This window comes from Heptranchias perlo, chromosome 10 (genome assembly GCF_035084215.1).
Source record: "Heptranchias perlo isolate sHepPer1 chromosome 10, sHepPer1.hap1, whole genome shotgun sequence".
Classification (NCBI taxonomy): Eukaryota; Metazoa; Chordata; class Chondrichthyes; order Hexanchiformes; family Hexanchidae; genus Heptranchias; species Heptranchias perlo.
In genome coordinates this window covers 36,171,226-36,197,956 of record NC_090334.1, presented here as the reverse complement: position 1 = coordinate 36,197,956, position 26,731 = coordinate 36,171,226, and the positions used below count along the sequence as shown (strand labels likewise).

Sequence of the window (26,731 nt, the reverse complement as noted above, 5' to 3'; positions counted from 1 at the left end):
ACCAGTGATTGACACATCTCAATAAAAGATGAGGTACTGTAGCTGGGCACTCAGTTCCCTCAGGCAAACATTTGGCTGGGAGTTCTTTGTGCTTAAACTAAGAGTTCTTTGTTGAGACTAAGAATTCTTGTGTTCACAAAAATTTACCAACATTTTGGAGCCCCTCAAACTGACAAAATCGGGATGGAGGACGTAATGGAGGTATTCCATAGTACCTCTGAGGAGGCGGTCCATCACCATATGCGGCAGGCATGTTGTGCAGTTCTGGGATCTACAGGTGCACAAGACAGAGTTGCGTCACAAGGACCTCGAAAAGAGCAGAGAGGGGACCAACAGAGGGGCCAATGTCGCAGGAGGCACTACCCACATGAGAGGGCATACAGGCAGAGGCTGAGCTTCCTTGACCTCTCTGAAAAGCAATGCCTACGCAGGCAGAGATTGAGTTGGCAGGTGATCGTAGATATCTGCAGCTTCCTTCAGGAAGAGCTGCTCCGGCTGGACCTGGTGGCCACGCATTGCCCGTCGCAGTTAAAGTCAATCAACTGTCCTCAATTTCCTCGCCTCTAGATCCTTCCAGGGTGCCACTGGTGACAACTCTAGGATGTCTCTCAGTCATCTGCATGTAAGTGTACAAGACAGATGATGGATGGCTACTTTGCCAGGGCATCCGACTATGTAAACTTCCCCTGCGACGACATCAGCCAGACTGGGTGGGCAGTGGGTTTCAGCTCTCCGGCTGGCTTCCCACGGGTTCCGGGCGCAATCGATTGCACACACGTAGCAATCCGAGGACCTCCACATGAGCCAGGAGTGTTCACAAACCAAAAGGGATATCACTCCATCAATACACAGCTGGTGTGCGACCACCAGAAGAGATTTCTGCAGGCATGCGCCAGATTCCCTGGTAGCTGTCGCGATTCATTCATTTTGTGCGAGTCCAACATTCCGAACCTCTTCCAGGCAGGAGACAAACTTAAGGGCTGGCTCCTTGGAGACAAGAGATACCCCCTGCAGATGTGGCTTATGACACCTGTGAGAAACCCCACCAACGAAGCACAGCAACAGTACAACCAGAGCCACATCACCACCAAGCGTGTCATTGAGCAAGCAATAGGCATGTTGAAGATGCGCTTCAGGTGTCTGGATAGAACTGGAGAGCCCTTCAGTACTCGCCAGCTGGGGTGTCCAAAATAATCGTCATATGCTGCTTCCTGCACAGCACAGTGCAGCAGAGAGGGTTACAGGTGGAAGAGGATGAATGCGCTCATCAAGAATCCTCTGCTGGCTCCAACAACGAAGAAGAGGAAGAGGAGGATGAGGAAAATGAAGATGGGTAACCCATCGCCAGAGCAGCCACGCACACTGCCGCCCATGATGCCAGGGATGCTCTCATCTCTTACAGGTTCTCAAAATGAGATGTGCAATGTGAACGATTTGACATACTCAGGCTGCCTGGAACAATCACTGCCAGCACCATCACCGCCCCTCCCTTTGCATTAAACAGTCCTTCAACCACGCATACACCCATTGCACGCCCACCCCAATGGGTGTCGTCTTGCCATTCATGTTGAAGCAAATGAAAGGGCGGCTTCACAGATGGGACGCAATAATGGCCAAGATGTGGTAGTGGTGATAGATTAAATTTAATGCGGCATAACAAAATATATAAATGAGCAACATGACATTTCGCCAAACACCCTTGTGCATACTCTTGGTGAACTACAATTACTTAACCTTTCGCTTTCTGCTGCTTCTATGTGGTGCATACTCTGTGGCTTCAGCAGAGGTAGAGGCAGGCTGATCAGATCCCTGCCTTGACCTACACTCTCTGGCTTTTGGAGCCCTTGAGGGCCCCGCCAAAGACTTCTCCACCTGCAGTCGTGCAGGGGCAGACTCGGCCTTCGGGAGAGGAGGCAGCATGTCGGGTATTGGTTGGGGAAGGGGGGGGGGGTGGTGGAAACGGGGGAGATACGTGAATGCTTTGAGTGGAGTTCTCACTTCCATGTCCCCTTTCGCCATCAACCCTCTCCCAGGCCAGCACAACATCACTCCCACCACTCTGCTCGACAGCAAGTTGGTGCACAGATGTATGTATCGCGTAGTAAGGCCACAGATAAGATATCTGTCATCTTGTTTAAGGCAACATACATGTTGGCATTCAGAATATGCATGGTCATGGCCTGCATAGACTCATTTGAGAGCCGTGCTTGAAACTCAATGGAGGCGGCCACTCTCTCCTTTGCAGACATTCTCACGTTTACCTGCGACAACAATCCAGTAGCGATGGAGTTGGACTCCTCCATCCTCTCTGCTATTGTGGAGGGTGTGCGTGACACATTTTCCGGTACCTCGCAAAGGTGCAGCTGTGCCTCAATCATTCTCATTTTCAATTATGGTCCCCGGGGTTCGGCATCTATGTCCAGCTGGAGAGGAGTGCGCCCTCCAATGCGAACTCTTCACAGCTGCCCCTTCCACCAGTGTCTGCTCGTGCACACTTGTGAGTGGTGAATCACCAGGTGACAACCCAATTATCTGTCTAACAGGACCCACCGAAGTGCAAGTGTCTGCGCTGGTGCGTGGCTGTATGTCCTGTGAAGGTGCACCCTCAGAAGGAATAAGCTCCTCTGAACAATCAATGTCTTCCATTTCCCAATTGCTCTTGAAATCATGAAGGCCCTGGAAGATAACAGAAAGTGATATGAATTATTCATCGGAAAAGTGACAATGACCATACTGAGGTCTGGCACAGTTCACTCATCGGTAAAATCAATTCATCAGGTGTGAGAAAGATGTTAAAGTTCTGTCACCAGCCATCTGTGGGTTTCCAGTCTCTCCATATCTGATGGATAGGTATGCAATTGTCCCACTTATTTCCATGGCCTCCTCCTCTACATCTGTCAGCTCCACTATATGCGGTGGACCATCACCAGTTCTACTCCTCTCCCTTGTATTTTGCGCTCTCTTCTCCTACAAGGGAAGAAAGAAAAGACCTTTGAAGGTGACGTTTTCACTCTATGAATGCATTGCTCTGGGTGAGGCTCACCATGGAAGAGATGCATCACAGGGTGACTATCAGACAAGTACATCACATTGCACCAGGATTGGGGTGAGTGGCAGTGGTCAGTGGTCAGTGCATAAAAGTTAAGGAAGTACACAGAAAGTGAAGGATGGTTGAGGCTGAAACTTAACTGGGTGTGAGGAATTATGTGATGGAGCAGGCATGCCAACACAAAGAGTGAGGGGGGTGGGGGAGGGTGTTGAACAACACAGGATGTGGGTGAATCAGCAAATGTACTCACTTTTCCTGACCAAGTTAGGTCATTAAAACGCCTCCTGCACTGCACCAAGACCTGGGCACCTTGCTCCTGCTGCTGACCTCTTCTGCCACCTCCAACCACGCCTTCTTGTTGGCAGAAGCAGGCTTCTTCCTCCTATCAGCTGGGTATATCAGCTCCTTCCTGCTTCTCACAGCAACTAGTAGTATCTCAAGGGAGGTGTCTGAGAACCTGGGTGCTAACTTTCCTCTATGTCCTTCCTTTTCGCTTTTTACTCCTCTCTTCTTCAAAATCCATTTTTGCATTGGCCCTTTAAATAGTGGGCTTTAAATCATGTCATGTGGGTGCGCATTACGCCTGCTGCACAGCTTGGAGATGCGAAGCCTGGAACTAACATTTCATATGCCTTCAATTCAGTTGCGATCGGACAATCCAAAATGCTCAAGTTATTTCCAGGTATCCCACGTGATTATTTATCTACCCGCTGGGTTCCTGCCTCCATGCTAAAATCATGCCCATGTTATCTGTTTCAAAATTCCTTCACTACCATGTCACTCAACATTCTAGCTAAAAACAATAAACTATTTCTTACAAATATTATTTTAAAATAGGATTAACAATAGCATTGCGAAGCATAAATGCTCTGTTCATTTTATAGATTATTTATTTCTCATTTCAACTATTTAAGTATTATGGTTCCTGCTAGCAAATTGTCATATTTACCTTCTCATGCCTTTCACTCAATGATTCATCAGCTGCTTTACTGATATGCCGAGTATACACTGGACTCTGAGCAGCCCATACCACTGCCAACGCTGAAGGAATAGCCATGACCCTCTCTTCCCCCAAGTACAATTTTTAAGCAAACTGCAACAAACTTTGTAGGTCAGTTATATTATACAGATTATGTTGCTATGAGGCAAATTTGACATTGCATTAACACTTCCATGTAATTCAGATGCAGAGTCATCCGCAGTACACTGCAGTGTAACTGCAAACTTGTGGAGGCAATGTTAAGAAGTTGCCAAGCAGTCCATTAAACCACGCGGGAATTTTAAACGAAGGAAATGAAGGTATGCGTCCATTTCTCTGGAAATGTATCCAGTTCCCTAGCGGTCCAGTTGTGATCGATGTATCCACTGTTCCAACCAACCTTCAGGAGCAATTTCTCATCTATGTAATTTCATGTAATCTTTTTTCTGAGTAGAATTCCAAACCTATCTCCCCTATTTTCTTGATGGATTCTCCCAGTCGGTGTTAGTCACACTCTTGTTTTCTCTTCCTTTTGGAGTCATGAGTGTGTTCTTTCTCAACTTTTTGTTTCAAATGTCTGCAATATCTAATCCCCATTTGAGATGGTTGTTATACAGTACACAGAACATTACACGAGTATTTTAAAACCTGTTAATAGATTACTGCACCCCTTAGTTGTATTTTTATGCAAGCAGTTAATAAATTTGAACACTCAACCTCCACCAGTTGTTCTACTTACCCTTTAAGTTTTCTTTGTCATGTCTTAACTTGTCCTATAAAAGAGGCTTGTTCACCCTTAGCTCTGCCAGTTTCAATTTAGTGTTATATCCAAAATTTTTACCCGTCTTTCTTTGTCAGGGCTAGTTGCATTTCCAACATTTCTGTTTAATTATTAATTTCCACCGTTCAAAGTTTTCTTCCTGCCTCACTCAGATTTCCTGAGTTTCCTGCTCTATACGTACATCTCCGTCACACCAGTGTTAATGACATTGGGGTTCCCTTGGGGGTATTTTAACCCCCAAGAATGGATGGGATGGAGTCAGGTGGGAGGAGAAAATAGTTTTTTGGGTTGCGATCACAACCCGGTTCCAACGTGCCCACTTCTGGATTTAACGTGGATGGGTTTGGAGGCATGCACGGAGCAGAATCACGAGGTCGCGTCCCCAATTAGTGCCAGCGGGTGCGTATTTATCAGGCCAATTAAGGTAGTTAAGAGACGTTAAGTATCGCTTTTAAACTGATTTTAACCGAGCTTTAAATTTAACGCCTCCATGGCAGCTTTCCCGGGGCTCGTGAATCTCGCCACGTACAAGGCGGCGAGAAGTGCCGGTTCATCAGGTAAGTGGCTTTATTGCACTGCTTGTGGGTAAGGAGGAGGAGGAGTGTTTCCTCCAGGCCAAACAAGCTTACCTGCCATGATCGGACCCTCGCAATAGGCTGACCCCCACCCTGATGTCCAAGCCCCACCACCCCCCCGATTGCTGACTTCTTACCTCCCCCCAGCAATCAGCCCTACACCCATCCAACCCCGAGGACACTGATCTCTCCCCGACCTCCTCCAGCGAACCCCCGAGGACAACGATATCTCCCTGACCTCCCCCATCCACCCCCGAGGACAAAGATATCTCCCCGACCTCCCCCATCCAACCCCCGAGGACAGTGATCTCCCCCCCAGACCTCCCCCATTCAACCCCCGAGGACACTGATCTCTCCCCGACCTCCCCCATCCAACCCCCGAGGACACTGATCTCTCCCCGACCTCCCCCATCCATCCCATGAGGACACTGATCTCTCCCCAGGCTGGCTGCCGGGCTCGAAGCCCGGAAGTAAAATTTTTATCATTCAATTAGGTCGCGATCACAGATTCTGACCCGCTAACTTTACTTCCATGCTTCCGCGTGAAAATCTAACCCTGGCTCTCTTCCCAGCTGCATATAAAAATCATGCCCCTTGTGTTACTTGTGCCCACCACTGTAATCTGTCATTAGTGTTAGCATGTCTGTTTTTTGCTGGTAAACCAGGTGTAACCCTCATTCTACAGATGGTATCCTGTAATACGGAACCTAAGAAAACAATCACATTCCAACTACATTGTAGAGTAAAATTATTAAAGAGACCTCAAAATCAAATTTGTCATTTTTAACCTTCAGCAGGTAGCTGTGCTTCAAAATGAGATCATGCCCATCCTTAGCATAAATATAACAATTACCCACTCAAACAAATCAGGAAGTTATACAGGTTTATAGGTTGCCTTCTGCTTATTGCCCCGTTCTCTTTGACTGCATATATTTTCATATTTCCTGGTCTCTGGAAACATTTATGATATGTGGAGGACGATTTTAACTGCCTCCATCCAGTGTAAATGGAGCGATAGTATTGGGTCACGTACAGTTCCGTTGATGCTGGTGGTCCAGCCACTTCCATCTTGGGTAGGGTCCTCAAAAGTGTAGACAGAGCACCCGCCTCTTTCAGGTACTTGCAATGTGCATATCAGGTCCTGTGACATACATAGGAATCCGACTGCAATTTTGTGGGACAAATGGGCAGAGCGTGAGCTGCCGATGCTTCACCCATTTGTATCAGTATTAAGTGGCCTAACCAGCAGTCCTAAAAAGAGACTGCAGAAGGCTGCTCAAAAAATGGCCCAAAGAAATTTTAAAATCTTTTTTGTGGGGCCAGATGGAGCAGGAATGCTCCTCCTGGCTCCACAACAATTCTCCGACCTGCTGCTGGCCCATGCGTGCTTACTCCCGGATTGTCTCCTGCCCCAGGCGCCAACTGTCAGCAAGCTCCAGATAGGAGCCAGCTGATTTCTCACCTTTTCCAACCTGCGAACTGCCCCAGAGTACTGGTTTGGTATGCACAGCTCGCTGACAGCGTGCTTCAAAATGCCTCAGGACTCACGGCAGTTGCAATGGGCGGGGGGTAGGTCCACTCCGCCCGTTGTGTGCCAAAAGTTAAAATAGGCCCAAAGTTTTCTTATGTAATACCATCACCCATGGCATCAGCATGCCCCTGTTGTTTTATGTAGAAATATTTGGATATTATCTTTTTTGTTTGACTTCTTGCTTTCCTTGTGAGAGGAGAGAATTGTAAAGTTTTCAGTCAAAAATCAATAAAGTAGAAATCAATAAAATGTGTAATACTTTTACTAAATACTTCACAATTTAGAATTACTTTATCACAATTAAGTATTATGTTGTTCTAGGTTTTTAAAAAGCTGGTTTTAACTTTTTCACAATTACGTTTTAATTACATTCTTCTCATTTTAAGAATATATTTGAATTGTTATCTTAACTTGCTAACTGAGCATTTCCTATTGTGACTTTATTAGTACAGTTGACATTAATCTTTTCCAACACTGAATTCTTGTGGGACAAACCTTAAAATGTTTCAGTACTCTGTAAATCATCATCACATGTATTTCTAATATAAGGTACAGCAGCATGTCTGCCTTCATGTATGTTATGTGTGTTAGGTATCTTGTATGAAAACAATAATTTATATAAATACAAGCAACATTATTGATGATACCACTTCTGAACATCTAATTGACAGAAAGTGCTGAAGGACAAAATTACTCCTTGGACTTTGAATCTCATCCTTGGTTATGATTCATCTCGACTCATTCAGTGGACAGGCTTTAACTTTAGGTAAGCATTTAAGTCCAGCAGGATTCAGTTATCTACTGGAGATCACACAACTATTTTACGATGATCGTTTTAAGGCACATCTGCACAATGTATGTTCCTTTGCTACTTCTAAAGAAAAGTTGAATTAATATTTTGTTACTGCCAAGGCCACTTTCTGTCATGCAGATTCAGTCATCCTGAGTCTGGTCTGCTCCTGGTGATTGTAAACGCTTCCCCATGATCAGGGGACGTGAATTTTGCCTGTAGTGGAGCACAATAGGCATTTTAATTGTTCCTCCTTGGCGGCAGTTGGTGGTGCACAGCCATCAGTCTTCTTCTGTAGGCTGAGCCCTCTGAAGTAGGGCCCATTTCGCGTCCGTTTTTGGCGCAAATTGAATTTCTCCTCATTTGTATCTTTTCTGAAGTTCAGTAAGAATAAAAAGAGACATTTTGCTTGGGAGGGGGAATTTTGCACTTATTAAGATGGGAGATGTCAATGCCAGGAATGGCTGCTTTATTGACTTTGCACCACCTATTAGCATTGAGCACTTACAGGGTCATGTACAACAAGGCAAATAAAATGTAGGATACAGCACTGTGCTTCAACAATAAGCCTTGATCAAAAGAGTGTTCCCTACCTTACTAGTAATATTTCCATTTCCTATACTAGCATCCTCATGGCCTTGCTGACTGAAATTTTCATATTTAAGTCAATCAGTGCCAAATTATCGGCAGGTTTTTACTTTGGGCTTTCATCTCTGAGCATTAAGTAGAGCTAAACTGAATTAATCTGACTTAGAGCCTTCAATCATCTTTAACATGTTACTTTCATCCCAGTCCCTTAATAGATTAATGTTATGACATATAAAACTTTCATCAGTTCTTTTTCCCTTAGGACTTTCCTCCAACATTCCTAAGAATGTGAGAAAAAGATGATGGGGGTGAAATTGAGCAGCGTAGCGCCCATTTTTGTTAGACACTACGCAGACACCTAAGTCCCGAAAATGGGGTTTGAGATGCGCGTGCACACTTCTGATGGGAATTGTGCAGGACGCCATCTTGGGAAAGGTGTTTGCGAGTGTGCACCTAACGACTGTCGGCAGCATACAGAGTAGGGAGATTATGATGCGGATCAGTGTGCAACGCTAATTTGAAGGCAACGCTGCTATTTTGGAACTCCACAATCTAGCCAACGCCCTGTTTTAACCTCACGCAGATGAACAGGACTTAAAGGGCATGAAGGAGCCCCCCACCGCCGCTATTTAAAGGGATCATGAAGTACTTACAGGTAAGTTGCTGGATTATTTCTTCTGGCTGCTGGTGCAATTGTACATGTTTTTGGAGGTTTCCTATACTTGGATAAGGTTTAAACACTCTACAGGGAGTGACCTCCATGGTTTTGCTGTACTCTTTGTATCATTTAAAATATTGTGCCAAAAAAAGTTGCATCCAGATGTGGGTGGCCTGCTAGGGCTTCCTCTCGGAATTGAACATGACTGGGCGAATGAAGAGAGACCACGAAGAGAGCAGGACAAGCTGCTAGAAGAGGGAGGAGGAGGAGGAGGAGGGCACTCAGCAGGAGGGTCTTCAAAGAGCAATTCTCATACCTCAACTTCAGCGACGATCAGTGCATCAGACATCTTTGGTTCACTAAAGTGGTCATGACTGAAATTTGTCAACTGCTGCAGTCACAACTGCAGCCTCAAAGCAGAGCAAGGACAGCATTGCCTGTGGCTATCAAGGTGACCATGGCTCTTAATGTTATGCCTCTGGCTCCTTTCAGGCTGCTGCTGGAGATATAAGCAACATCTCGCAGTTTGCAATGCATTGCAGTATAAGGGAGGTCACTGAGGCTCTCTATAAAATGAGAAATATTTTCATCTTATTCCCTCTTGCCAGAGAGGAACAAGAGGAGTGAGCAAGAGGTTTTGCTCGCAATGCAGGCTCCCCCATGGTGCAGGGTGCCATTGACTGCACGCACATAACCTTGCGTGCCCCTCATCTGAACTCAGGTATATTCATGAACAGACAGGGATTCCATTCCCTCAATGTACAACTGGTGTGAGACCACACGCAGTGCATCAAACAAGTGAATGCCCGCTATCCTGACAGCAGTCATGATTCGTTCATTCTGCGGCAGTCCTCTGTTCCAACTGTATTTCAACCAGCAGAGCAAGTCAAATGCTGGCTACTGGGCAACAAGGGTTACCCCCTCAGGACATGGCTCATGACTCCGTCAGGAACCCATGCACACATGCACAGCAGACCTACAATGAGAGCCATTCTGCCACAAGGAATATCTTCGAACATAGGCATCCTCGAGCAAAGCTTCCGCTGCCTGGACTGCTCTGGAGGAGCCCTGCAGTATTCAGTTGAGCGGGTATCAAGATTTGTCATTGTATGCTACATGCTGCACAATCTGGTCATCATGAGGGAAAAGCCCTTGCCACAGCCTATTTGGTGAGAACCTGAAGAGCATCAGGAGGAGGAGGAGGAGGAGAAGGAGAAGGAAGAGGCGGAGGAGGAAGTGGAGGAGGAGGAGGAAGTACAACAGGAAGTGGAAGAAGAGGAAGGGAGGCAACAATGTAGACAGGCCCTTTCTGCCAGGGCTCTGTGTGATCAGATTATTAATGAGCGATACCAGTAATCTCAACTACATCTCCCCATTCATCAACAGTCCCACACTCCTTACCGTTCGTTTCTCACATGACCATCAAATCGTCCTTCTTATGATTACACATTGTTTCCTTCCTCAGCTCATCACAGAAATAAAAACCACCTCCAAATGCAAATTCAAATCCACATTTATAAATTATAAAAAATGAGACTTTGTCCTTGTGCATTACCTTAGTGCCTGTCGTTCGTGTGCCTTTGCCTTTCCTGGTGCTACTATGAGGTGCTTCCCCAGTGGCTGGAGCTTGGATGCTGGAAGGCTGCTGACCTTCAATTAAGGAGACATCAGATGGCCTTGGAGGATAACTTCGAGCAACTCTGGGCCTAGAGGGCCTGTCTTCAGACAGTACCATCTCGCCTGGGCTGCAGCAGTCTGGGTTGGCTGGCAGACAGGCAACAGCAAGAGTACGGGTGGAGTGGCAGGGTGGGAGCAGGAATGCTGTCGCCCTGAGAGAGGACAACAGGTTCGTCTTCCATGGCACTGCCACTCTCCTGGGGCAGTGCCTCAGCAATCCTGGTGATCTGTTGGAGAACAGATTGCTGGACTGCTGTGTCGCCCTGGAAGCCCTTTTCCACAGTGGTACCCAGAGTCACGATAGCAGCAGTCAGACCTTTGATGGAAGCTGTTACATTGCTCATCAGACGCTGCATCATTGTGGGTTTCACCCCCATGTTGGAAAGGATGGGCTCCAAATTCTGCGCAAAGCCCTATGCCAAGTTAGAGCTGAACTCCTCCTTGCTCCTTGACATTATACACAGGTTTTCTGGCAGGCTTTCCAGTGCACCAACCATTTGGTTGTGGATGCCCATCAGTCTTCTTCTGTAGCCTAGGCCAACAAAGTCATCATCTGAATCCTCTGCAGCAGAACTAGTGTGCGACCTTGTCCTCCGGCGAGCTGGTACCTGCGGTATCTTTTCCCCTCGCCCTGGTCCTGCGCACTTGTGCCTGGTGTCTCACATGCAGATCCCTCCTCTATCCTAGCCTTTAAAGTATGTGCAGTGTCAGTCTCTGAGCTGGTGACTGCGAGTGTAAGATTGAGTGAGGGTGTCTCTTCATCATCACTGCCATCTTCCTCTGCCTCCTCTGATGGTGCCGGTTCCAGTTCTTGGGTATCTGAAATGACAAAGGGAAACGAGTTGGGTTGCGGTGAGGAGAGAGGAGAACGTAAGAAGTGTGAGCTTACACCATCTGCAGTACATGAGTCAGAAAAGATTGTGGGTGAGGGAGAAGTGGGAAGAGAGAAGGAGGGTTAGGTAAGCAGAGACCCTCATCATCAATCCCTCCAGCACCGACAGTGGCCATGGCCTCAGCGATAGCCCTTCCTATGATGGCCAGCACAGTCTCCTCCATGAGAGTTAAGTTGTGTAGGCGTGCTTGACCTCCTCCAGTTGTTTCTTGCTGCCTCCTGTTATGCGCCTCCTTCTCCTGCAAGAAAGAGGAACATGTGTCAGTGAGTGTCCTGAAAGATGTTTGGGAGATGTGGCTATCATGGTTGAATAACTGTCAGTGTGTGTGAACTGTGAGTTGTGGATGTGAGGCTTGCAACAGTGCTAAGTGTGTGAGGGTGTGGTAAACCATATGATTTGAACGGTCGAGTACGAACTTAGAGGTTGATGATAGGTGGGTGATGGGGGTGTAGCGCATTGAGCAGTGGATGAGGCTACTGGTGCAGTTGGTACAATATGCCACTTGAAGCTTGAACTCACTCACCTTGACAACTCGTGTTAAATCATTGAACTTCTTCCTGCACTGCATCCATGTTCTTGGAGCTGTGTTTCTGGCATTTACCTCCTCCGCTACTTCCTCACACTGCCTCTTGAGCGTATGTCTGGAGGGCCTCCTGCCCCCCTGTGGATACTGGATGCCCCTCCTTCTCTTCACCTCTTGCACCAAGGCCTCCAGTGTACCATCAGAGAATTTTGGTGCACACTCTCTCCCTGATGCAGCCATTCTTCAAGTATCACTGCACAGATTCAGTTTTCCAATGACTTCCAACACTTCTTGCAACCACAATGTACCTCCCCTTTAAGAGGAGCAGGCTGCCTTTAAGAAACGCGAGCCAATCGCAATATCGGGGCCCCCTGCTGATGCAGGCTGCCAATCAACAGTGCAGGTAGCGCTGACTGCATGCAGCAACCATTTAAAGGAACAGTCAGCACAAATGTAACGTGCAGCCTGCATTACAATGACCAGGCGTGGGTTAATCGCATACTGCGATCCCCACGCCCGTTTTCAGGGGTTATCCAATTTTACCCCCTAACTCTGCATACACTATTTGCATGAATGTGGCAGATACTGAAGAACTTTTAAAAAAAAATTTCTACATCTCAAGAACAGTATGTTAATTATACATACATTAACTTTGTTCAAATCATTCGACAAGATTACATCAATTTTAAATGTGTTAATTTTGAATATAATATATTCCCAATGTACTACATCTATTTCACACAGGACAGCATTGGTAAATATATCTCATTAGTTCTGCTACCTATATAAGCTACAAATGCTTATTGTAGCTGTGATATTGCACAGCCCTGTTTCCTGAAAATTCGTGGCAGCAGAAACCTTTGCTGTTACATGTTCATCAACTGGTATAAAAGCAGATGAGACCATGTAGCTCCATTTAAAAGCTGTAATTGTATAAAATGAAATCATGTCTGCTCATGCAAAAAGCTTTAAAGTGCACTTTAACAAATCACTATAGCTACTTCCTGCAATATTTGCATTTCAACAACTACAGTCACTAAATGATCACAAAATTCTGAATCCCTTAACAAGGTTTTCATTTTATCAATGCTGTCCTTAAAGTCACAAGAGGAATAATGCAGCTTGACTCCAGTTACATTTAACATAACTTTCATTTTTTTGATATTTACAATCTTCGAAACCCTTTGATTCGTATATCAAAGAACATTCCCTACAATCTGTTATTTTCTCTCATAATAGTTAAAAAAAGCAAAAAGGCACATAAACATACCTGATTTATATATAAGTAGAATTGCTTTGAATTTTTGTTTGTTAAAGTAATGAAAATCCAGTTCTTTGTTTATAAACTGTAGCCTTAAATTTTGCAGATTGATTTTCTGTTTATTATGTAAAGTAGTCCTCATATTCATTTTTTATAACTTTTGTACTGTTGCATAACATAAATAAAAATTTCACAATTTGTTTTTAAAACATAAAAAGGGAAATTTTGAAAAGAGAGCATATATTTGTGAAATAATCCATAACACAACGGGATATATTCTTCAATCCTAACACTAAAAAGTGGCAAGTATAATGTTTACTGAGGTCCTGTAGGGCCAATCTCTTGCAATTTTCTGGAGTGAGCCCAAATAAATCATTAATTGCAAGCTCTAACCCATATTGGACTTAGTGCTGCGAACTTCACAGAAAAGAGTTGCGATAAGTGAGAAATTGTGCACATCAGCAGTGCTTAAAGGGCTGCAGCTAAATTTTAATGGATTGTGGCCACATAAATGTACAGGAGGTAAAAATTGTTGCAGCCTTTATAGGTTGTAAATGTTTTAAAATGCATCCCAACTTTCCCAAAGGTAGTATGGGACAAAAAAAAAGTAACTGGCAAAATAAATGCGAAGACAGGAAATAGAAGTTCTGGGCAAATGATGGAGCAGAGCAATACCTGATTGCCCTGTTTGATGGCTGATCAAACACAGGTGCTCCTGCACGTGGTGGGTTTAAGGAGGGTTGCCCCGTTTGGCACTCTAAGGCATCTTCCAAAGGACAGCAGTACAGCAAGACTGTCAGAAGATGGTGGCAGGGTCAATGTTCTGTATAGTACCCACATGATGTGGGAACAGGCATGGAAATGGCATTATACCGTAAGAAAACTTCGATGCATTTAAAAATATTTACGATCTATAAAGGCCGTACCATTTGACAGATAGTTGACCCAAGTATGCATGCATGCCACAAACTGTTACCTTTCAATCTGTTCCATATTTGCTGCTGTCTTAGGCTAAGCTCTCACAAACCTGACAGCTCTTTGTTCCTTATCACGTCTGCCCAATTAGGACACACATTCAAGTTACAGCTGATAACAATGGCACACTCATATCTTGAAAGGGCCACACATAAAATTATTGTAACACAATCTTCCTTTTAAATACATGGTCCCATACTAACCCAACGGGATGGATTATAGAATGGCTGCCATCAACGACCCCTATACCTTCAGAAATGCAACAGAGCGATGACAGTGAGTAGCCATGTTATGCTGCTATTGGTAGGAGATGAAAGTACTCATCAAATGGAACCTATGCATCAGTTACCGGTTTAATACATATATATGCAACATATTGACGGATACTGCAGATAATCACTATGCTAGCTGACAGGAGTTGGAGGCAGAAAAGTTGAGGGTGGAAGTGACCTATACTGCCACTGGCAGAGCCCCTAGCTTTGTTGCAGGTTGTTTGCAGGTATCCTTATACTCCATTTAAAATCAAACCAATTCAAATGTACTTAATTTCTTTATTCTTGCTTCCAAACTGTAATATGCTTCACATTTCTTTACATTGAACTGCATCTGACACCTATTTGCCCATACCTCAAGGCAATCCAGCTGTGTAGCTTTTCATAGGACATGCATCTGATCCAGATTTTCTAGTGCCTCAGTGCTTGTTCCACTCCTGTGCCACAAGTCTTAGCAACCAGAAAGTAAATCCCAATTTATCTTTTCTTGTTAAGAACCTGTATTTTATTGGATCTATGTTGTACACAGTGAAAGGAAAGACATGTCACATAATATTGCCAGGAAACTTTCCAGAGGATATACAGCTTGTGATGAGAAATACAGAAGACAGTATGGGAAGTGTATTATCAGATGATTATTAATTACAAAATATCAACAGGTATGTTTGCCAAATATTTAAAATCTTTACTCACATGTGGAGGTAACAGTAGCAGCAGGTGGGCTAGTACATGACTTAATTTTTGATGGGCTCTTTATGAAACCTTCCAATTTTATAGCACAGACACTGCATTGAATCTTAAAATAACTCACATTTCATTACTTCCTTTAAAATGTAGTTACAATGCATTGTTCTTTTATATTTCTGCTGATAAACTATTTACTATAGTATTGAGAAATTTAACGAATACCAGAGCAATTTTACTCTTATATTAGTACCTCATTAATCACCTACCTATAATGTTGAATATTATAACCCCAAGTTTTAAAAATGTTTTAAATTGTTCCCTTTGGCAGATGGTATCCTAGATGTGGTCCTAGTGGCATGGGTGCTTACCACTGGCAGAAGTCAGCAGTGCAAGTTTCCAGCAGACGCATCTCAGTATTTATACCAAGCTGCAATCCACTACAGATTTTCAGGGCCATAATGTGATATATACGTAATAATTTAATGACACTACCCTGTTTCGCGAAAAGTTTAGTACCTCAGGGTACCTCACATGACTCCATTTAAGAAGAGTTAGCAAACTTAAATTATAGAAAGGCATGATGTGGAGATGCCGGTGATGGACTGGGGTTGACAATTGTAAACAATTTTACAACACCAAGTTATAGTCCAGCAATTTTATTTTAAATTCACAAGCTTTCGGAGGCTTCCTCCTTCCTCAGGCACATTTACCTGAGGAAGGAGGAAGCCTCTGAAAGCTTGTGAATTTAAAATAAAATTGCTGGACTATAACTTGGTGTTGTAAAATTGTTTACTATAGAAAGGCAGGCAAGGATGATTCTTTTCGATGATTTTAAATAGAAAATAAACTTTTTTGGGTGTCTCCACGACATGCACCATTTTCCAGTTGCGAGGGCAGGTAAATGACCTCCTCTCACTCAGACTTCTGCAAGTGCCATCCCATAACCAGATAGTAACAGGTGCACGAGTGCCCACGACAATGATTTTCTGCCTCGTCGTAACAGCCGAGCTAAAGTTGGGGAACCCACCATTTGGGGAATCACAGTGTGCATCCAGATCCTATTGCTCCAAACAGAAGACAGGCACTAAGTTTTTAGATAAAGCAGTCCCAGTTCTTACTCAAGTTACACTATTTGTGTGCTTGCATTTAGTACAGGTGGGAAAAAAATCCAAAACAGTTGACTGTTTATGCTATACATGTAATAACCTGCAAAATTCTATGTAAATATGAATGTATTACATTGTAAGGAGTCACTACATCTGTCAACATAAACATTTTTCTAACCTACAGAGGCCAAATATTCTTTTCTGGTTTTATTAACATCGCCGAATCCCCCACCATCAACATCCTGGTGGTCACTATTGACCAGAAACTTAACTGGACCAGCCATATAAATACTGTGGCTACGAGAGCAGGTCAGAGGCTGGGTATTCTGCGGCGAGTGACTCACCTCCTGACTCCCCAAAGCCTTTCCACCATCTACAAGGCACAAGTCAGGAGTGTGATGGAATACTCTCCACTTACCTGGATGAGTGCAGCTCCAACAACACTCGAGAAGCTCGACACCATCCAGAACAAAGTAGCCCACTTGATTGGCACCCCATCCACCACCCTAAACATTCACCCCATCCACCACCGGCATACAGTGGCTGCAGTGTGTACCATCCACAGGATGCACTGCAGCAACTCGCCAAGGCTTCTTCGACAGCACCTCCCAAACCCGTGACCTCTACCACCTAGAAGGACAAGAGCAGCAGGCACATCGGAACACCACCACCGGCACGGTCCCCTCCAAGTCACTCACCATCCCAACTTGGAAATATATCGCCGTTCCTTCATCATCGCTGGGTCAAAATCCTGGAACTCTCTACCTAACAGCACTGTGGGAGAACCTTCACCACACGGACTGCAGCGGTTCAAGAAGGCGACTCACCACCACCTTCTCAAGGGCAATTAGGGATGGGCAATAAATGTTGGCCTTGCCAGCGACGTCCACATCCCATGAATGAATTTTAAAAATTGCAACTTTGTTGCTTGTTTGGTAAAAATTACATTCAATAATTATAGAACTTTGGTTACACATGTATATTTTTATGTGAAATAATCCTTAACAAAACCATTTTATACTATCTTTATTGGAAGATTTGACTAGTTAAAAAGCAGTTTCTTATCATTTACAAAAATGCCTAAAGCACTAGCTTGCTTCATTCTTTTTATGTGTCACTGCAAAAGGTGCTAATATAAACTATATAGAATGGTGACCTATTAAATAAGAAATGAACAAAAAGCATGACTTAGACATCTGCTGTTTACCATTTGCAGATAAAATAAGAAGTTTTGCAAGGAAACTAAATTATTGCAAGTCAAACCTGGCAGAAAAAGGATTCATTTTAGAATCATAGAAAGGTTACAGCACGGAAGGAGGCCATTCAGCCCATTGAGTCCGTGCCGGCTCTATGCAAGAGCAATCCAGCTAGTCCCACTCCCCTGCCCTATCCCCTTAGCCCTGCAAATTTTTTCCTTTCAATACTTATCCAGTTTCCTTTTGAAGGCCACAATTGAATCTGCACCCCCCCACCCCCTCGGACAGTGCATTCCAGATCCTAACCACTCGCTGTGTAAAAAAGTTTTTCCTCATGTCACCTTTGGTTCTTTTGCCAATCACCTTAAATCTACGTCCTCTGGTTCTTGACCCTTCTGCCAATGCAAATAGTTTCTCTTTATCTACTCTGTCTAGACCCTTCATGATTTTGAAAACCTCTATCAAATCTCCTCACAATCATCTCTGTTCCAAGGAGAACAACCCCAGCTTCTCCAATCTATCCATGTAACTAAAGTCCCTCATCCCTGGAATCATTCTAGTAAATCTCTTCTGCACCCTCTCTAAGGCCTTAACATCTTTCCTGAAGAGCGGTGCCCAGATCTGGACACAATACTACAATTGTGGCCGAACCAGTGTTTTATAAAGGCTCATCATGGCTTCCATACTTTTGTACTCTATGCTTCTGTTTATAAATTGTAAACAATTTTACAACACCAAGTTATAGTCCAACAATTTTTACTGAAATCTACAAGCTTTCGGAGGCTTCCTCCTTCCTCAGGTAAATGTTCAGGAGCTCCTTGAAGCCTACGCATTTATACATATAGAACAATACATGGTGTTTACAGACTGCTCCTGCAACTGCCCGTTGCCAAGGCAATCACCGTGTTCAGACAGAGAGGTGTCACCTACAGAACCCCCGAATACACATTCAACAAAAAAACAAACAGGAAAAAAAACAGAGAGAGGCAGAAACATCCGGAAGGCAGAGAAAGCCAGCAAATGACCCATTATATTAAAAACAGATAGCTTTTGTTCGCTGGTGGGGTAACGTGTAGCGTGACATGAACCCAAGATCCCGGTTGAGGCCGTCCTCATGGGTGCGGAACTTGGCTATCAATTTCTGCTCGACAATTTTGCGTTGTCGTGTGTCTCGAAGGCCGCCTTGGAGAATGCTTACCCGAAGATCGGTGGCTGAATGTCCCTGACTCACGACAACACAAAATCGTCGAGCAGAAATTGATAGCCAAGTTCCGCACCCATGAGGACGGCCTCAACCGGGATCTTGGGTTCATGTCACGCTACACGTTACCCCACCAGCGAACAAAAGCTATCTGTTTTTAATATAATGGGTCATTTGCTGGCTTTCTCTGCCTTCCGGATGTTTCTGCCTCTCTCTGTTTTTTTTCCTGTTTGTTTTTTTGTTGAATGTGTATTCGGGGGTTCTGTAGGTGACACCTCTCTGTCTGAACATGGTGATTGCCTTGTCAACGGGCAGTTGCAGGGGCAGTCTGTAAACACCATGTATTGTTCTATATGTATAAATGCGTAGGCTTCGAGGAGCTCCTGAACATTTACCTGAGGAAGGAGGAAGCCTCCGAAAGCTTGTAGATTTCAAATAAAAATTGTTGGACTATAAATTGGTGTTGTAAAATTGTTTACAATTGTCAACCCCAGTCTTTCACCGGCATCTCCACATCTGTTTATAAAGCCCAGGATCCCGTATGCTTTTTTAACCACTTCTCTGTCCTGCCACCTTCATCAATTTGTGCACATATATCCCCAGATCTCTCTGTTCCTGTACCCCTTTTAGAGTTAGGCCCTCTAGTTTATATTGCCTCTCCTCGTTCTTCCTACCGAAATGTATCACTTTGCATTTTTCTGTGTTAAATTTCATCTGCCATGTGTCCGCCCATGACACCAGCCTGTCCATATCCTCTTGAAGTCTATCACTATCCTCTTCACTGTTTACTACCCTTCCAAGTTGTGTGTCATCTGCAAATTTTGAAATTGTCCCCTGTACAACCAAGTCCAAGTCATTAATATATATCAAGAAAAGCAGTGGTCCTAGCACCCACCCCTGGGGAACACCACTGTACAACTCCCTCCAATCCGAAAAACAACAGTTCACCACTGCTCTCTGTTTCCTGTCACTTAGCCAATTCTGTATCCATGTTATTCCATGGGTCACAATCTTGATGACAAGCCTACCATGCGGCACTTTATCAAACACCTTTTGAAAGTCCATATACACCACATCAACTGCATTGCCCTCATCAACCCTCTCTGTTACCTCATCAAAAAACTCTATCAAGTTAATTAAACATGATTTGCCTTTAACAAATCCGTGCTGGCTTTCCCTAATCAATCCACACTCGTCCAAGTGACTGTTAATTCTGTACCGGGTTATCATTTCTAAAAGTTTCCCCACCACTGAGGTTAAACTGACTGGCCTATAGTTGCTGGGTTTATCTTTACACCCTTTTTTGAACAAGGGTGTAACATTTGCAATTCTCCAGTCCTCTGGCACCACCCCCCGCATCTAAAGATGTTTGGAAGATTATGGCCAGTACCTCCGCAATTTCCAACCTTACTTCCCTCAGCAACCTAGGATGCATCCCATCCGTTCCGGGTGACTTATATACTTTAAGTACAACTAGCCTTTCTAGTACCTCTTCTTTATCAATTTTGGGTCTATAAAACTTCTTATAAGTTGAAAGTAAAGCTATCATTGTGTGCTTTGCGTTGACGTGAAACTGTCATTACCACAATTTTAATTGAAACGAATCTTCAGCTGTACCTGATTAGACACAACTTGATTGTTGTTATTCCTCCAACAGCAGTGCCTAGTTGAGAAACAAGGGTGCTTAAAGCATATGTGTAAAAAAAAAGCCCTTAAATAATTAGATTGAAAGTGGACCAGAATCTTAACAGAGCATTCAAAATATACTATGAAGATGGAAAGGGGAATGGGAGCTCTCCATATTACTTTATGGAAATTATGGCACAGAACAAGGCCGATACCACTCCTTGAATGTGCTGGTGTTCGATCTTCATTGAGCGCTAACAAACCAAATCCCATTTCCCTGCCATTTGCCCATTTCCTAGAACCATAGATGTTTACAGCACAGAAGGAAGGCATTCAACCTGTTGTATAAGTGCCAGCTCTTTGCTAGAGTAATCCAAAATGAATCCCACTGTCGTGCTCTCTCCCCATAGCCTTCTGTTTCAAATATTTATCCAATTTTCACTTAACAGATGCAAGTAAACTTGAGCTCATCCAAAACTCTGCTGCCCGTATCCTAACTCACAACATGTCCCATTCACCCATCACCCCTGTATTCGCTGACCTACATTGGCTCCCAGTCCGGTAATGCCTCAATTTTAAAATTCTCATCCTTGTTTTGAAATCCCTCCCTTCCCTATCTATGTAACCTCCTCCAGCCCTACAACCATCCGAGATCTCCGTGTTCCTCCAATTCTGGCCTCTTGCGCACCCTCGATTTTCTTCGCTGTACTATAGGCAGCCGTGCCTTCAGCTGCCTCGGTCCTAAGCTCTGAAATTCCCTCCCTAAACCTCTCCGCATCTCTACCTCTCTCTCCTCCTTTAAGATGCTCGTTAAAATCTACCTCTTTGACCAGGCTTTTGGTCACCTGTCCTAATATCTGCTTATGTGGCTCGGTATCAAATATTTGTTTGATAACACTCCTGTGAAGTGCCTGGGGACATTTTACTACACTAAAGGTGCTATATAAATGCAAGTTGTTGTTGCTGCATTCTTCCTTACAGTTTACCATGCCTCTAATTTGATATTAGACTTCAATACAATTCCACCTGTGCCTACGTCCAAATCATTTACATAAATAGAAATCAAGAGGTGCCAGATAGATGGCTGGAGCACACCATTATTATAGCTCATCAATCCAAAAAACTTCTAGGAACCAGCCTACCATGCCATTTCATACCCATCCATCTGTGTTACTGCTGTTCCCCGGGACCGCCTGGCAGAAGGTAGCCGTAGGCCTTGGGTAGCAGTGTTAATGGCCCCAATGCACAAAAATGGAGGGAAAGGAACTAGTAAAGGTCTCCTGTCTCTCCAATCATGCCCCCACACATACCTTTGTCTCTGCCAAGGCCTACAGAGCTGCAGCTTCTGCCTCTTTAAGGGCTTTCTTGCCCCATTTACCTCTGTTGCCAACGTCTGTGGTGCTGCAGCGGTGTCCCAGCTGCAGCATTGTCTCGCTTTCCTTTAGCTCTGGCTGGCTCCCTCTTGGTGGCAGAGTCTTGCTGGGAGCCTGCCCTGTATGGCTAGTGGCCCCTGACCCAGAAAAATGGGTTGGGTTTCGGCAAGATCTGAGGGCAGGACAGGAGTCCCCCTTCCCAGATGGAAGGAAAATCTAGCCCTTGAAGTTTACCTACAGCTGAAATAACATTAACTGGCCTATAATTTCCTAGCTTATTCCCTTTCCTTATCTTGAAGAGGAGCATAACATTTACCACCCTCCAGACCTTTGGTACAATTACCATTTCCAAAGATTTCTGTAAAATCATGGTGAGTCCTTCTACTCCCCAACCTTCTTCAGTAATCTGGGCTTCATGCCATCTAGAACTGATGAATTTGTACTTTTAGTCCCATTATCCTTTTCAATGCAGTGTCCTTCCAATTCCATTAGCTTTTTTTAATACAGTGGCCTTTTAACATTTATCTCCAGCACTGACTCTTTCGCATTCTCCTCAAGTATTCCAATAATCCCACTTTCACCCTCTGAAAATTGGTGTGAAATATTTATTAAGTATCTCTACCATTCTCTCACTCTCAAGTACAAGATGGCTTCTGGCTCTCTTTGTCTCTAGCTGGTCCCAACCCCTCTTCCTAAGTTGGTTATGAAAGTTCTTGCTATTTTCCTTTATGCTGTCTGCCAGTTTTCTTTCACACTCCCTCTTAGCCTTCCTAATCTCTCTTTTTGTTTACTTTCTGTGCCTTATTCTTATATGTGTATTGCATATAATAGAAAATTTACTCTTAAATCAAACAGCCACATCATATTATTGATATAATTGGGATGAGAACCTATTGTAACTGAAGACACTTTGTTCCCAATTAATTTCAATGAGAAGTTGACTTGTCCTTGTTTGGATACCACTTTTTGATGCTCGAGTTCCAGTACAGGAGATTTCTAAAACTGAAATATTGGCGTTATTTTGTAAATGCCCAACTCTAGTTGACTTATGTGGAGAAATTAAGTCTTGGCAACTGCAACATTATGGTGACATAATGATGCATTGGGACAGGAGGTGGCATTGAATCACTTTATTGACCATCAACATATTAGTCACCTATTTGGCAAACAATCATTTTTGAACTTAGTGTAGCAGCATTTCCACACCAACGGAACATGCCTGTAGTTTGAAAAATACTACAATTCTCCAATTTTACATAACACCTATAAATCATTTGAACATAAGGAGCCTAGTGATTCTAACAGTGGAGGATTGAAATCACCTTTGAAAGGGCTTATTCTTTGAATCCCAGTTTAGGTGCTAGATGAAGCATTTTGCAGTTGCAATGAACATCAGGGGAAGCTACTATGCCTTGTTGCTACCCACCTCCAATTAGTTGAACACAGAATAACATGGGCATTTATTGTGGAGGTGTCCATGACCCTAACCCTGAACACTTCCAATAGACAAAGATAGCTCTAGTCAATAGCAACAGAGGTGATATTGAACAAATGAATAAATGTGATAACTGAAGATCATTTTATACAAGCTATATAATAGGGATTGTGTGTAATTTGAAAACTGTAAAGACTACTGAACTACAAATTCAATAACTGAATGAACAGTTTTAAAAGTTACATTTTGTAAACAGCAATAATAAATGTCCAATGACTTCAATGCTACCGTGTCGGGTTTTAACTAAGTGATCAGTATTCAAATCCCAGTTTTGACTTGCATTTGGACCTGGATTTCCTTTAGTGGCAGGTTTGCTTCTTTCAATCAGATCATGTAAGAGACATAGGAACAGGAGTAGGCCATTCAGCCCCTTTAGCCTGTTCCGCCATTCAATTAGACCAAGGCTGATCTGTAACTTAACGCCATCTAACTGCTTTGGTTCCATAACCCTTAATACTTTGCCTAACAAAAACCTATCAATCTCAGTTTTGAAATTATCAATTGACCCCCAGCCTCAACAGCTTTTTGGGGGAGAGAGTTCCAGATTTCCACTACCCTTTGTGTGAAGAACTGCTTCCTGACATCACCCTTGAACGGCCTAGCTCTAATTTTAAGGTTATGCCCCCTTGTTCTGGACTCTCCCACCAGAGGAAATAGTTTCTCTCTATGTACCCTATCAAATGCTTTAATCATTTTAAACACTTCAATTAGATCATCCCTAAGACGGGAGGGATCTCCTCCTACCTTACTTTGTTTTTAAAATTATGAAGAGTTTTGATTGGGTAAATAAGAAAAGGCCATTTCCTTTCAGAGGCTCAATGAAGAGGGATCATCAATTTAAATTTATCACTAAGGTAGGAAGGAGAAATGGTCGGAGAAATGTCTTTACACAGAGCTCTGTTGGAGCATGGAGCGCTTTGTCACAGATAGTGGTTGAGGCAGAGACCACATTGTACCTTTCAGGGTAAAAGTGGGTAAATATTTGAAGCAGGGGAAGATACAGGGCAATGGGGAAAGAGCAGGACTATGGATTAGTTTTGAATGGGAGGGTGCAAGGGTGGAACAAACTGCACAGCACATTAAAAAGCACAAAACTGTAAAAGTGAGTGTTACTGGTGGATATATGTCAGAAATAATGCAGGTATTTTACCATAGACCTAGTCATTTACCTCAGCAGTAATTTGTTTCATTAGTTTTTCAGTGCAATCCATGGGGGAGAATTATTTCTTGTCGAATCATAGAAATTTACAGCACAGAAGGAGGCCATTTGGCCCATCGTGTCTGTGCTGACCGAAAAAGAGCTATCCAGCCTAATCCCACTTTCCAGCTCTTGGTCCATAGCCCTGTGGGTTACGGCACTTCAAGTGCATATCCAAATACCCTTTAAATGCGATGAGGGTTCCTGCATCTACCACCCTTTCAGGCAATGAGTTCCAGACCCTCACCATCCTCTGGGTGAAAAACTTTCTTCTCAACTCCCCTCTAATCCTTCTACTGATTACTTTAAATCTATGCCCCCTGGTCACTGACCTCTCTGCTAAGGGAAATAGGTCCTTCCTATCCAGTCTGTCTAGGCCCCTCATAAAATTATACACCTCAATTAAATCTCCCCTCAGCCTTCTTTGTTCCAAAGAAAACGACCTCAGTGTATCCAAACTTTCCTCATAGCTAACATTCTCCAGTTCTAGCAACATTCTCATAAATCTCCTCTGTACCCTCTCTAGAGCAATCACAACTTTCCTGTAATGTGGTGACCAAAACTGTATGCAGTACTCTAGCTGTGGCCTAATTAGTGTTTTATACAGTTCTAGCATAACCTCCCTGCTCTTATATTCTATGCCTTGGCTAATAATTGAAAGTATCTTGTATGCCTCTTAACCACTTTATCTACCTGTCCTGCTACCTTCAGGGATCTGTGGACATGCACACCAAGGTCCCTCAGTATCCTACCATTTATTGTGTATTCCCTTGCCTTGTTTGCCCTCCTCAAATGCATTACCTCACACTTCTCTGGATTGAATTCCATTTGCCACTTTTCTGCCCATCCATTGATATCTTCCTGCAGTCTACAGCTTTCTTTCTCACTATCAACCACACGGCCAATTTTTATATCATCTGCAAACTTCTTAATCATGCCCCCTACATTTAAGTCTAAATCATTAATATATACCACAAAAAGCAAGGGACCTTATATTGAGCCCTGCGGAACCCTACTGGAAACAGTCTTCCAGTCACAAAAACACCCGTTGGCCATTACCCTTTGCTTCCTGCTCTCACATAGCCGATTTTGGATCCAACTTGTCACTTTCCCTTGGATCCCATGGGCTTTTACTTTTCTGACCAATCTGCCATGTGGAACCTTGTCAAAAGCCTTGCTAAAATCTATGTAGACTACATCAAACGCGCCACCCTCATCGACCTTCCTTGTTACCTCCTCAAAAAATTCAATCAAGTTAGTCAGACATGACCTTCCCTTAACAATACCATGCTAACTGTCCTTGATTAACCCGTGCCTTTCTAAATGACGATTCATACTGTCCCTCAGAATTTGTTCTAATAATTTGCCAACCAGGGTAAGGCTAACTGACCTGTAGTTACTTGGTATATCCCTTTCTCCCTTTTTAAACAACGGTATAACATTAGCAGTCCTCCAGTACCACGCTTGTAGCCAGAGAGGATTGGAAAATGATGGTCAGAGCCTCTGCTATTTCCTCCCTTGCTTCTCTTAACAGTCTGGGTTTCATTTCATCTGGGCCTGGCGATTTATCTACTTTCAAAGATGCTAACCCTATAATATTTCCTCCCTCACGATGTTTATCCCACCTAATATCTCACACTCCTCCTCAACTGCAATGCCTGCATCGTCCCCCTCTTTTGTGAAGACAGACGCAAAGTATTCATTAAGAACCATACCCACATCTTCCACCTCCACACGTAGGTTACCTTTTTGGTCTCTAATAGGCCCTAACTCTTTCCTTAATTATCCTCTTGCTCTTTATGTATTTATAAAACATCTTTGTGTTTTCCTTGATTTTACTTGCTAATGTGTTTTCATGCCCTCTCTTTGCTTATGCATCTAAGTTTGATTTTTTTGATTGGAAAATGAAATATTCAATTAGCTTAAGATCAAAACATTGGGTCACATTGATGGCTGCCATGTCTGGAATTTCCTTATAAATGCCCGATTGCTCAGCAGTTCATAGGTCAAGCAAAACAGTAGGGATGATTCTATTTGCACTTCATAGGCACAACGAGATTTGTAAGAGTTAAAGCCATTTTCTGTAATTTCAAAGTTATGTGACCCCATAACTAGAGCTCCGAATACCATGGTGGAAGAAATATTGCTAATAACCATCAAATACTTGCCCTGTTTTCTCACTGTAATAATAAGATTTCTTTAATATATCTGCCAAAAAGGTACACTTTCACCAACAAAAGAGCATCATGAATACTTTCAGAAAAATGCTGACTACTGCAGACATTGCAGCAATCAGT

The 26,731-nt window shown here is 43.6% G+C and overlaps 1 protein-coding gene and 1 long non-coding RNA gene across 5 annotated transcripts in view; one reads left to right on the top strand and one right to left on the bottom strand.

Annotated features, from left to right (window-relative positions):
• The window catches only part of slc25a21 (solute carrier family 25 member 21), a 464,076-nt gene that overhangs the window by 113,177 nt on the left and 324,168 nt on the right, over positions 1-26,731 (bottom strand). Inside the window, exon 1 of one of the 3 annotated variants that reach the window (XM_067991476.1) lies at positions 3,999-4,565. The exons of the other annotated variants lie outside the window; for them this stretch is intronic. Within the exon in view, the coding sequence (XP_067847577.1) occupies positions 3,999-4,006 (8 nt within the window). The 5' untranslated portion in view covers positions 4,007-4,565. Of the gene's footprint in view, positions 1-3,998; positions 4,566-26,731 lie in introns of those variants that run through there. 3 annotated transcript variants of the gene reach the window in all.
• LOC137326128 (uncharacterized) lies at positions 4,991-17,502 on the top strand. 2 transcript variants are annotated; one of them, XR_010964116.1, is made up of 5 exons: positions 4,991-5,208; positions 7,587-7,681; positions 8,877-8,948; positions 14,503-14,556; positions 16,530-17,502. It is a non-coding gene; the product is annotated as an uncharacterized lncRNA (long non-coding RNA). The 2 variants fall into 2 exon arrangements; XR_010964115.1 differs by lacking the exon at positions 4,991-5,208 and adding an exon at positions 5,293-5,366.